This window comes from Podarcis vaucheri, assembly GCF_965113315.1.
Source record: "Podarcis vaucheri genome assembly, chromosome: 2".
Lineage (NCBI taxonomy): Eukaryota > Metazoa > Chordata > Lepidosauria > Squamata > Lacertidae > Podarcis > Podarcis vaucheri.
In genome coordinates this window covers 27,796,682-27,809,711 of record NC_138760.1, presented here as the reverse complement: position 1 = coordinate 27,809,711, position 13,030 = coordinate 27,796,682, and the positions used below count along the sequence as shown (strand labels likewise).

General features: G+C 39.3%; 1 protein-coding gene across 5 annotated transcripts in view; it reads right to left on the bottom strand.

Moving 5' to 3' along the window:
* Window positions 1-13,030, bottom strand: part of CEP112 (centrosomal protein 112) — a 224,621-nt gene that overhangs the window by 170,430 nt on the left and 41,161 nt on the right. For all 5 annotated transcript variants that reach the window (XR_014216733.1, XM_082212425.1, XM_082212423.1 and 2 more), the window contains 4 exons: window positions 12,408-12,494; window positions 8,069-8,168; window positions 6,906-7,024; window positions 6,595-6,738 (listed from right to left, as the gene is read on the bottom strand). Coding sequence is in view for 4 of the 5 variants with exons in the window: in XM_082212425.1 (XP_082068551.1) it covers window positions 6,595-6,738; window positions 6,906-7,024; window positions 8,069-8,168; window positions 12,408-12,494 (450 nt within the window). In the remaining variant the exon portion in view is untranslated. The remainder of the gene's footprint in view (window positions 1-6,594; window positions 6,739-6,905; window positions 7,025-8,068; window positions 8,169-12,407; window positions 12,495-13,030) is intronic.

Below are 13,030 nucleotides of genomic sequence, written 5' to 3'. Positions count from 1 at the left end.
AGGTTACACAAGAGGAATTTGCAATTGAACGAAATATCTAATACTTATTTAAAGCTGAATCTGATCAAGCAGAATCATATCAAGTGTTTTAGATCTTATCTGCTATCTAGCAAGTTACAGGAAATAAGAAGATATTTAACTCCTATTGTATACAGGGGATAGGAAGATATTTGATTCCTGTTATGATGAAATGTAAACACATGTAATTGGAAGAGAAAACAATGTGGCTATTAGGCAGTGAATCACTTTCAGATTTCTTGAGACTCTTTGCCTCAAAGCAAAGAAAAACAATGCGAGAGGAAATAAAGATGATTGCCTAACAACCTGGTTGTTTAGACACATGCTAATGCTGAAATCTTTCAACTTTTACACATAAGCATGATTGAAACACAATGAAATTTAGTGTACAAAGCAATATACACAAAGCAAATCATCAATAAAAACTCCATATGACTACTGAAAGGTCTGGGTGCCTGAATATGTGAAAATATGTGGTTCATAATGTTACCAGGGTAACTGCTCAGGAGAAGATATACGAGATACAAGACGGCTGCAGGAGGAAGGAGGAGTCAGTGAAAGTTTCCTCCCCACTTTCCCACTTCCATCTTGTTTGTGGAACTGGGAATGCTCCCACCAGTAGAAGCCTAGTTACGTAGCTTCTAAGCCTTTATTTCCCCTTCATTAATCAGCCAGAAAATTAAACATCATACTGAACCACACCTTCCCCACACGTGGTTGTATCTGAAAACAACAATGTAAATGTTTAATATTTGAATTTATATAAAACATATGTATATTTTGGGTGGGATGCAGTGCGGTGCAGAGGGATAGTCTTCAACATTTTGAAAGGGGGGGAAGGCATTGTCAAAAACAAGCACTGTGGATTTCAGGTGAATTAAAAAATAACAACACCCCATGTGGTACATGACAGACAACATAGGCAACAGCTGTGTTGATAAACTGATGTACTTTTGTATTATTATGCATTATTATTATGACTAGACTGCATAGCTGGCAAGCAGAAACAAAAAGTTGGCTACCAAGCCCAGCCATAATTTGGAGACCCCAGTACAGTGGTACCTCGGGTTACAGACGCTTCAGAATACATACGCTTCAGGTTACAGACTCTTATTAACCCAGAAATATTACCTCAGGTTAAGAACTTTGCTTCAGGATGAGAGCAGAAATCGTGCTCCGGCGGCACGGCAGCAGTGGGAGGCTCCATTAGCTAAAGTGGTGCTTCAGGTTAAGAACAGTTTCAGGTTAAGAACGGACCTCCAGAACGAATTAAGTATTTAACCCGAGGTACCAGTGTATACAGATCAGATTCAAGCTCCTATTGAAGCAGAATTTTCTTTAACAGAATTTTTTTAACAAGTTATCAGCCCTGCTGATAACTAAACTTCATTGTTCACATAACCCTTCTCTCTGGCTAAAGGCACAAGAAGATAAAATATGAACTGGTGGTTTTAAGAAACAAAATAAATGTTTATTTATCAGGTGATGAATCGCAGAAGATAAATTAAGCTGGTATGTAAAACATAATTCTTATTGCTGTAGACTTCTTATACAAAACTATTGCGTGCTATTTGAGAATGCTAATAAGCTACTTGTTTGAAGGCTTTTAAAGGACCTCCAGATATATATTTATTTGCCCACTTACAGTTATAAAAAGCCCGCACTCTCGCCCAGTAGAAAGCAATATCCAACCTGGACAAATACTTCATTCATTCTTACTGGGATATCCCTGAATTTGATGTCTTTCACAGGAGAATATGATGATTTGCTGGGTAAGATGTTACACCTACAGCTCAGGGACAGCAGCCAAGCAAAACACAGGAATCATGCGAGTCAGAGAGTCACTCCAATGCATGCTATGTTCAGAGAGTAATATCTAACATGACCAGAAATCCATCCGTCTCTAAATCCCATTTCTGTTTTAAAAGGCTGCCAATTTTCAAATATTCCAAAATGAATCATTCACCACCATATGTATCCCCCTCCCCAAATTCGTTCCAATATATTTTTAAAAATTCCATTTATATGTTTATTATAAGCTTAAAAAGGATTAGGAGTCAAATGCCAAATCTAATGTTGACTTTTGGGTGAAACCATTGTTCCAACTTACTTGTCAAATTCTAATAATTTTTCTGGTCCAAAATCTAGCAATAACTATTGCTGTATGTTTAAGATAGCAATATTTCTCCTCAGAAATAGAACTATGTATAATAGAATAATGCATGTGTCAAGAATATAATTTGCAAGTCTCATCACTCAGCAAAATTCACTTGTGCACAACAAATGGCACTCTTGACAGTAGAAAACTCTATGAAAAAGGGGGGTGGGGGAGTCTGAAATAATAAGAAAAGAGAAACTAATTTTCAGTGACAGTCTAGTCTTTCATCTTAAGCCATACCTTGAACCCTACTATGTTTAATTATTAAATCAGGAGCTGCTGTGCAAGATCTGTCTGCTTTTGATGGTTCTAAAATTCAATCCTGCTGACAGACTGTGTCCATTTCTTGCCATATTTATCATTACCTATGCCAAGGTTTGAATGCTAATTTTTTTCAATTCAACTTTCATTAACAACAGAATCTAAAATTTGAGTGAGCTTTAAAGGCAACATCAAACAAATGATCACTACTTTAAATGTGCCACACTGATGAAAAATGTCAAAAGGGACTTGTTGAGTTTTAAGGCACAAATACCTGCCTTGCAAACTCCAAGTACAAAATTCATCTCACAAGCGACTCAGAAGGGAAGGACACCAAGACACAAAACCTTGTGAAACATCAACACCTGAGCATAGAACAGAGAGACACTTTTGCAGTGCGTTTGTATTCTGTCTCTACTGTCAAACTAGAATAAAGAAATGATGAAGGACCATGCGGGAATTGCAAGATGAAAAGTGGCTTCCCATCTACATGAGGAACCAATCTGGGATGATGGATGACCCCTTTTAATGAGATTTCCCCCTAGGGGTTACAGCTTCCCAATCTGTGTCCAGTTCCCTATCTGCTAACAAGTACTTTCAAATCTTCTTACGTTGCTCAAGTGTGACACCATTCCATCCTGCAAATCTATAAGAATAAGTTATTACTTGTGCCCACTGTTGCAATACAACCTCTGATACCATAACTATGCTGATGCTATGACAACTCAAAGAAAGCATTCATGGTCTTTGTTGTCTTTCAACAGGCCTTGTCAATGCTGGGAGCGGGGACAGACAACCATGCCATATCATGAAGAGTGCAAAGAGTTCAGTCGCAACACATGGAAGCTACTACCAGCACTAACAATAACTTGAAAAGAATTTAAGATGATGAACGTTCTCCCTTTCCATAAATCAAAATACTTTGCATTTATAGGTCCTGTTCACTTGTCATGGAAAGCCACAATCCATGACTTAGCATGAACTGCTGACTTGTTCCTGATTCATTTCACCCTTCCTTGGGCAGGGGGAAAGGAACAACAAGTGCTGCTTTGCACATCACAGCTTGTGGTTTGCTTCCCCTTGCTTGAGTAAGGACAGAGTGAAATGGGAGGAATTCGACAGTCTGCAATAGAACACTGCTCATTCACACTGAGCATCAGCTCATGGCTTGCTGTAATATGCAAACATGGTCACAGAGAGCATTTCAAATCTTCCAAGTGCTGTGTATACATTGATATAACTGCCCCGGAAGAAAGGGCCAAAATTATCACCGAGAGATAATGGTTCGTCTAAGGCCACCTAATGAGTTAATGGCCAGGGAGAGATGGGAAGAAACAACGCTAGCAACTTCTTTCTTCTTGCTGTACTTCAGCTCCCCTCTGCCCTTCCACTACTTAAGACTGGAAAAGAGCAAAAAGAGGTAAGAGAAAGATTAGTGTGTCCAATCATAATGAAGGAAGAGAAAGAAGAAAAAATAAAACTGTTTTAAAACAGAATCTGGTGCCCTGTGAAGTCTTACTGACCACCCTGATTCTCATAACCAATCTGGGAGTCATCCTCCTTGGCTGTGTACTTAGTTTGGGCTCAGCCTTTCAGAACACGGAAGAGGAATCATTTTCCAGAATCAAAGACTGACTACAGTGGTACCTCTGGATGCGAACGGGATCAGTTCCAGAGCCCCGTTCACATCCTGAAGCGAACGCAACCTGCATCCGTGGGTTGCGATTTGCTGCTTCCGCACATGCGCGTGACATCATTTTGAGCGTCTGCGCATGTGCGAGCAACGATACCCGGAAATAACACACTCCGTTACTTCCGGGTCGCTGCAGAGCGCAACCCGAAAATGCTTAACCCAAAGCTACTTAAACCTGATGTATGACCAGACTTGCCAGTACCCAAGAAATGTGTCAGTTTTCCTGCAACATCTCTGCCTTCCAGAACAGAGATGGGTAGGAATTTTTTTAAGCAAAATGACCTCATTTGAACCTCCTGGACTACCATAAGGGCCGGAACATAAATATCCTGCAGATTTGGCACTTGGAATTTTGTGATACAGTTCTTAGCTTTTAAAAAAAGAACCAAAATGCATTCTGAAGTACTTATTTTATGAAAAAACACATTTAGAAATGTGTGCATTGAGATAAAATAGGTATTTGAAGATGTACTCCGTGATTAACCACATATTTAAGCATCTATGAATTTTCATAGAGATTTAGCTTTTTTAAAAAAAATCTGCAAGTTAACTGCAGAAATGGGATGGAACAGACTTCTGAATAAACACACTTGACATAGATACAAACCAGAGACAGAGTGATCTGGCCAACCCTACCTTCCAATTCTCTGTGTTCTTCACACTCTACACTAAACTGATTGAACTTGCAGATCTGAAAGTAGGTCACTTCAGGGGGAAGGAGATAAAAAAGTGGAGATTTTCTAACTAACTGAGCAATTCTTTTGATAAGGTCTCTTGGCACCCTATGTGGCAAATATCCACGAAGAAACATTAAGATGGAGCAATGGAACAATCAGGAGACACCAGCAGAGCAGATTTATCATAGCATAAAACTTATAGGTTTAAATATCCCATGCTAAGAACATTAAAACTGGAAAATAAAGTGCAAACATAAGGAATAGGCATGGACCTACATTATATGTAGGGCTGCCTCTGAAGACAGTTTGGGAACTTAAGGTAGTGCAGAATTCAGCGGCCAGGTTGCTCACCGGAGCAAGCCAGTTTGAGCACATTACACCAATCCTGGTCTGACTACACTGGCTACCAGTTCTGGGTCCAATTCAAAGTGCTGATTTTGAACTATAGAGCCTTAAACGCGTCAGGACCGCAATACCTCAAGGACCACCACTTTCCCTATGAACCTATCCAGACCCTGATATCACCTTCTGAGGCCCTCTGAGACATTCGGAACGTGGCAACACGAGAATGGGCCTTCTCTGCAGTGGCTCCCAGTCTGTGGAATGCTCTCCTCAGGGAGGTTCGCCTGGCGCCTTCATTACAGTGGTGCCTCGCAAGACGAAAAGAATCCGTTCTGTGATTCTCTTCGTCTAGCGGTTTTTTCGTCTTGCGAAGCAAGCCCATTGACGGATTAGCGGATTAGCGCTATTAGCGGCTTTTAGCGGCTTATCTGCTGATCGGATCAGCTGATAAGCGGCTTAGCGGCTTAGAAAAAGGGGGAGGGGAAAAAACCCGCAGGAACTCGCAAGACATTTTCGTCTTGCGAAGCAAGCCCATAGGAAATTCATTTTGCGAAGCACCTCCAAAACGGAAAACTCTTTTGTCTAGTGAGTTTTCCGTCTTGCGAGGCATTCGTCTTGCGGGGCACCACTGTATACACCTTTAGGCACCAGGCAAAAACGTTCCCTTTTAATCAGGATTTGACTGACATCCTATGCCCTTTGAAAATGTGTTGGGTGAGGGATTATTGGGTTGTTGTTGTTGTTTTTATTTTATTATGTACTTTGTGGTTTCATATTCTAATTTTATTCTGTGAACCACCCTGAGACCTGCATGTATAGCATGGAAGAAGAAGAAGAAGAAGAAGAAGAAGAAGAAGAGCAGCAGCAGCAACAACAACAACAACAACGACTCCTCATTGCAGGAAAGTAATCCACACTTTAGCTCAAGGAAACCCACTATTACAATGATACAGAAAAAAATGTGACCTAAAGCGGAACCAGTTGTTGATTAGCCATAATACCATAAAAGGCAGTGCCCACACTCCAATGCAGGTTTTGCACCTCTACAGGTTTGATTCTCTATAGAACTAAAAAGGAGGAGAAAAGCTTCAGCTGGAGCTCTGAATCACTACTGCCATTTCATAGTAAAAATATTACAATAAACTGTAAAATGTATCAGCTATTATATTCAAAACAAACATGGAGGCGAAGTGAAACCTTGTGCGAAGTAGGATGGGGGAGAGGAAGAGACACAGTGTTCCCACTTCAACTATCCGTTTAGTAAAGCAATGTCACTGTTTACAGTCTTGTACTGCACAAGAGTTACAATAATTCTCAGCCTGACAATATTTTCGCATATTTCTGTGACACAAATAATTTTTTTACCTAAATTTTTATATCAGCACTGCAATACACTCGTTTATGTCACTTGAACTATACAAATTTCCACACTCTGGAATACTTACAGTTGATTTGTTTTGTGCCAAGTATTCTGCTTCCATTTTACTTAGTCGTGCATTTGTATCCTCCAGCAGTTCCTGGATGTTTTCCGTGTGTTTTTTCTGAAGGTCAAACTTCTCCTTTTCCATTTCAGCCACGGCATTATGGAGCTATACGCAAACACACACAAAAATTAGGATAGCATTCAGTAGCCCCTATCCTAAAATGGCTGTGGTATTATAAAAAGGCAAGGTATTATTTTTTAAAAATAGAAATATTATTTCCATATCATTATCTTCCTACATTTATAGTGAATCCAGAAAAAAATACAGATTACCCTTTTCTCCCATTCATTGTTCAAGGAATCTGTACTTTGCTCACACAACTTCTTTAGTTCTGCAATTTGCTTTTCCTTTGCTTCTCTAACAACTTGTGACTCACGGACAAGCGTCTGAACTGTCAGAAAAGAGAAATATAAAAGAAGAAAATGCAATACATGAGAAAATGGGCCTTTCTGATATTACATCTGGCAACGGATATAATCAGATGAGTGTTCCAGCTGACCTCACTTTGTTTAAAAGCGGCATTTCATTTTAATGTGTGAAACCTGCCTTTGATTACATTTCTAAAAAAAACCTTGAACGACAAAATTAGTTTGCTTCCAATTTATTTCTGGATAAGTGTGATCCTAAAACGTATCAATGTTTTGAATAGAAAGCGTGGTCAGGTTCCAAAGAACTACAGGTAGTGACCATTTTAGACACATCCAATTGACGCATGATTGCCGATGTGTGGATCCTTTTGGACCCAGAAGAGGGCAGAATGGGGACCGGATAAGGGCAGGGCTTAATGGGGGCAAGGCATAATGGGGTGGGGGCATTTATGCATGCTCTGCGGAACGAAACCCCCGCACAAAATGGTCACCTTCTGTACTCTAATTGTACAGAATTCAGTAGATAGGTCTACCAAGATTTTGTTTGTTTCTCATCTGATTAATGGACTACGCTGCCATATTGTTGTTTTTTTAATCCCAAGTTGCAAAAGTAGTTTGTCATAGGACACGGGGGCTGGGTACTGGGGTGGTGGAGAGGGGGTGCCCATTGGTTTGGCAGAACAGTCCTGGGCCAAATAATTTCACTTTAGAAAACCAAGCAAAGCTCATGGTGCTCAAATGCTTCTAACAACAAAACAATTAAGACTCTTCAAATGTATTCAGATTAATTCTATGCAGGTTCAAAGGTATACCCTCCAAATGAGACAATAACTCCCAACAGTAGCTGTTGACCAGCATGCCAGCAGACTCATCCTGCTTCCTTTTACAAAGGCTGCTGAGAAGATCTAACCAAAGAGAACAGGGATGCTCTTTTTTGTTCTGTAGCAATCCATGGCAAAGCTAGTTTGAGGAGCAATTTCTGACAAAGTCCTAAATATTTGCCTCTAGTTAGATAAGGTGAAAATTAATACTTTTGAGTCCAGAGTACTTTGTTTATGCTTCATCACCTTTTTTTTCAAGCTTTCGAATGGTCTCTTCAGCTTCACTCTGCTTAGTTTTGTACAAGGTCTTCAGTACCTCAGTTTCATTATTCTTTCTGTCCAAAATCTATAGGAAAAATCACCAGTGCTTAGTAAATCTATGAGGCTAAGTATATACAGGAAAGACCACAATCAGAATACAGTACAGTATCAGCAGGAACCAAGATAAATTTGGTATATTAAAAGAAACTCCATGAAGTGTGTTTTTCTCACACTCTTAATAAGGATTTGTGAATTTAGAAAGTATTTAGAGCAACTAAATGTAACATAAACAAAGGATGAATTCAGCTGGTCAAAACAGCACAAAACTTTTTAAAAGACTCGTACAGTTTTAGTGTAAATGTCCTTTGTGAAAGGAACTGAAAAGAGGGGAAAACGTTACACAAAAGACTGATTTTGAGAAGATTTATTTTCCCCAAGGCATCAACATCCCTTTGCAATCATATAAAGAATTTTGAAGTCTAACAAGTTCTGAAAGAGAACTCTAAAATGCAAGTGTAAGTATTATTGCTAAATGCTCTGTTTAATCCTTTGGGATCCCAGCAAGAAAAGAAAAGAATGTTCATGAACACAGTGAAGAAAACATTCAAGATGAAATGTTTTCTTTACAAAAGAACTCGGTATTCAGTCTGCAAACAAAAAATAATAATAAAAGGATTATTCTTTACTTTAGAATACCATAGGACATCTCATCTGGAGACCCTGCTGTGTCAGTCAAAACAAAACTACTAGTTTCAAAGGAAAAGCAAGGGCAATATTTTTGTTCTAAACCTCCCCAGAATACAGGGCTGTACATATTTATGATTATTAACCAGCTTAAACTTTTCAGTGGATTCCCCAAATCCTGGGATAATTCCCAACGCCATATTCTCTGGCCACAATCTCACCTTTGTGAAAAATATATTCTATTCCCTTTACACTCACCCAATATTTAGTGGTACTCGCAATTCTGAATAGTATAGAAATGTACGTTTTCTTGCCCTATGCCTTTTGTACTGGGCTGAATATACAAACCCAAACTACTATGGCTCCTACAGGCCTAGACAATGGTCTACTTCCATTGATTGTAACAATAAAACTTGGTTATTTGCAAAACTGCCAGCTCTCCACTGTACCACATGTGGTCATGAAATACCACAAGATATCCCCCAAATTTATAAAATAATGTTCTGCCTCACTGTCTTTCAGTTCATGACACACGGACATTTCCTATTCACTCTCAGCAATGCATAAACTTAAAGGAAGCAAGGCATTACTTTCACCCACACTGTGAATCTGTAATACAAATATATAGTAATGTTACAGACTGGAGGCAAAATGTCCACTGGCTCTTCTTTTAATCTCTTACTATGCTCAAAGCAATTAGGACCACTTTTTTGAGGGGAGCTGAGGGGAAACTGCTTCCCAACCATCTCCATATCCCATCACCTTTTGCCACCGATCTTGCCAACATATCTTTCAGTTTTCTTATGCTGTTACAGTATATTCTTTCTCAGTTTGGCTGACATACGAGAGACCTGGCCAGGATTCATGACTGTACTCCTTGTTGAGGTCTCCATCAACAGATTCACTTCATCTTCAACCACCCAGGACATTTACTCACCCCAGGCTCAGATCAGAGTTCTGGTACAAGTGAACTTTAACTGAGAAATCATATTGCCTCTGACACCAATCCTAACATTACTGTTTAAGAGGATGTGGTTTCACACTGGACACCTTTGGGAGCTGTTGGTGCCTTGGGTTGACCAACCTCCCATTCCATGTTATTCTTTCAAAACTCTTACATCCTCTCATATTCAGCACCTAGACACAGTGGCAAGAGCCAATTAACAAAATATGTACATTGCCAAATATTACAATCCTTTTGAGGAATCTTCAATGTTTTATACTTTGGGGTCAAACAATGTTATCATTATTACGTATGAATTTATACCCTGCCTTTCTACAAAGGTTCACAACACAGTTTACACAAAATCAACACAGTATAAGAAAAATCCCCAAACAAGCATGAAAACAAAGCAAACAAGCATGAAAAACCAACATTCACCAAGTCTTTTGACAGATTTTCAGTACTGCTATCCCCTCTGCGTCATTACAACAAATTAACTTCTATTATTACCCTGCTAGTACCCTGCAAGATACTCAGTGCTACAACATGCATTTTATGTATTTCATTTATTCAGAAAGTTTATACCCCACTTTTCACCACATCTGGGTCTCAAAACAGCTTACAAAATTAAAATTTACAATGCACAAAATGTAAAGATAAATTAAAACACTGGAAAAGAAAACATCAAAACAGCATTCACACCGCAAAGGCCCCCCTCTTGCATGTGAAAGTGAGTAAGGGACAGAGCTGGGTGCACTACACTGAAGGAAGGAATAACTCCTTGATGACGTGAGTTATGCTTCTGGCCCAATAACATTACTGCCCTATGTGATCTCAGCAATCAATCTGGGACATACATACAGCGTAAGACAATTCTTAAGGTGTCCTGGGTCTAAATTGTTCAGAGCTTTGCACACTACTAGTATGAGAACCTTAAACCTGGTCCGCTAGCAGATGGGAAGTCAGTACAGATCTTTTAACACTTTTTGAATGAGCTGGCGGTTGTCTGTTCCCACCACCAGTCTAGGTGCAGTATTCCACACTAGCTCAAGCTTCGGACTGCCCAAGGGCAGTCGCAGATAAAGCACATAATCTAGTCTTGAGACTACCAGTGCATGGACTACAGCGGCCAAGCTGTTCCTATCCAGGAGCTGCTGTAGCAGGCATACCAGCCAAAGCTGATACAAGACACTGCTAACCACCAAGGACTCCTATACCTCAGGTGACATATACGGTACCCCAAAGTATGTCCCTTTTGCTTCAGAGGGTCCCATAAGAGAATCACTCCATAACCCATAGAAAACATGAAGTTAGATCCAGAGGTACATGGGCATTAGTAATTCTGGCAGTGGTACTGCCCCATTAACTGTTATGCAGGGACTAGTGGAAGACAGCCTGCAGCACCATGCAAGCCGTTGTGCCAGCATGCGTCTTGAGATGTTGAGCAAAACTTCACACAAAGGACTGTGCAGTGCCTTGCACAAACAGAAGTACACTCCTGGATTTCAGTTCGCTAAAAACCCTTCTTTATGTGGCAGCAGCCTTCTGCTCATGGAGAGTTGTAAGATCAAATGCATTCAGAGTGGAAATACTCTGAATTGTAGCTTATACTAGTCAGACGTTAATTGGATGTTAAGCCACATTAAACTAAACGGTGTTTGGCATTATGTGCTCTTTGCAGACTCTTCTAAATAAATAAAAAAAATTAACTCCCTCAGACCTTCTGATGTAAATCTAGTAGTAAACACAAGACTTCTTGGTAATTGGAAGGTTTTACAGAGCCAATGGAATGCCTATTAACAAAATGAGAAATGTTTCCAACAATCAAATGCTATTACCAATGTAGGATCTACAAATGCTATTACCAATGTAGCATGGGATTAACTAGTTGGGAGATAACGTGCTCTCTTGTACCACCAGTGGGACCAACTTCTGTTCTGGCAAATACAAAGAAATAGCCACAAGCCCTATCGACTGAAATCCACCTCAGTGGTTGCCAAAGCTTTTACCACAGCTCTTTAGACAGCAGGCTTCAAGCCATTTGCAGAATCTCTCTCACGTGCATCACCACAAAGTTACAGTAGCAAAATACAGGGTTTTAGGAGTGTTCAAATTTTCGTGTTTGTGCATTTTCCTATATAAGTGGAACTGCCTACCAAGGCCAAGTAGTTTGTAATCCTACTACAGTGGTGCCTTGCAAGACGAAATTAATCCGTTCCGCGAGTCTCTTCGTCTTGCGGTTTTTTCGTCTTGCGAAGCACGGCTATTAGTGGCTTAGCGGCTATTAACGGCTTAGCGGCTTTAAGAAAAAGGAAACAAACTCGCAAGATGTTTCGTCTTGCGAAGCAAGCCCATAGGGAAATTCGTCTTGCGGAACGACTCAAAAAACGGAAAACTCTTTCGTCTAGCGAGTTTTTCGTCTTGCGAGGCATTCGTCTTGTGGGGCACCACTGTAACATGATCAGTGCAAGCTACAAAAGACAGCACAATGCTGCATCCAAAAATTCTTATTATTATTCCAATATACAAAATCACATTCATATCAGTTTTCGAGCGTTTCACATAGCCAATGGAATCCTATTTTAAAGCCAAATACTGGCTAAACTGCCTAAGGAAAAGCTTTACTTTTATTATTTCCTTGCACACTACAATGTCATATAAAATCATCATTCAAACCTTTTTCACAATATACTATACCTTCTGAACATCTCCATCGTGCTTCTGCTGTAATTTAAGCTTTTCTTCTTGAATTCTAGCTTCCATTAGTTTGGATTTCATCTCCAGCTGCAAATGGAAAATTTAAATATATTGATCAGCTTCAAGAGAAACAAAATAATATTATTATTTTTTACCAACCTCCAAAATAAGCTCAATATTTTAAAAGTTAAAGTCACTCATTTTATTTATTTATTTATATAAATAAATATCAATCTGCTGAAAATGGTTTCAGCTGAAGTTAGACAAGTAGAAAAAGCATTTTTCAAAAACAAACTGTTTTCTACTTGCAAGTACCCATATATTGGTCTCAATTTGCATAAGAGGTCAATTCCCATTTTCTCTTATTGTACCTGCAATAGCATCCCAACTGTTCCCTGCCTTCCTACAGTTCTTGCAAAATAAAAATAATAATGCAAACAAACAAAAAAAGGCGCAAAACAATGATAGGAAAACTGATCATTGGATAATTTAAACTGAAACCCACAAAGACAAATATATTCTGTTTGACTACTTAGTAAAAAGATTCTGGATATGAAAAATATCCAGCGCCTTCAAATAACCCTGCCTTATCTTTCACTAATTCTGTCCATATTGTCTACAAA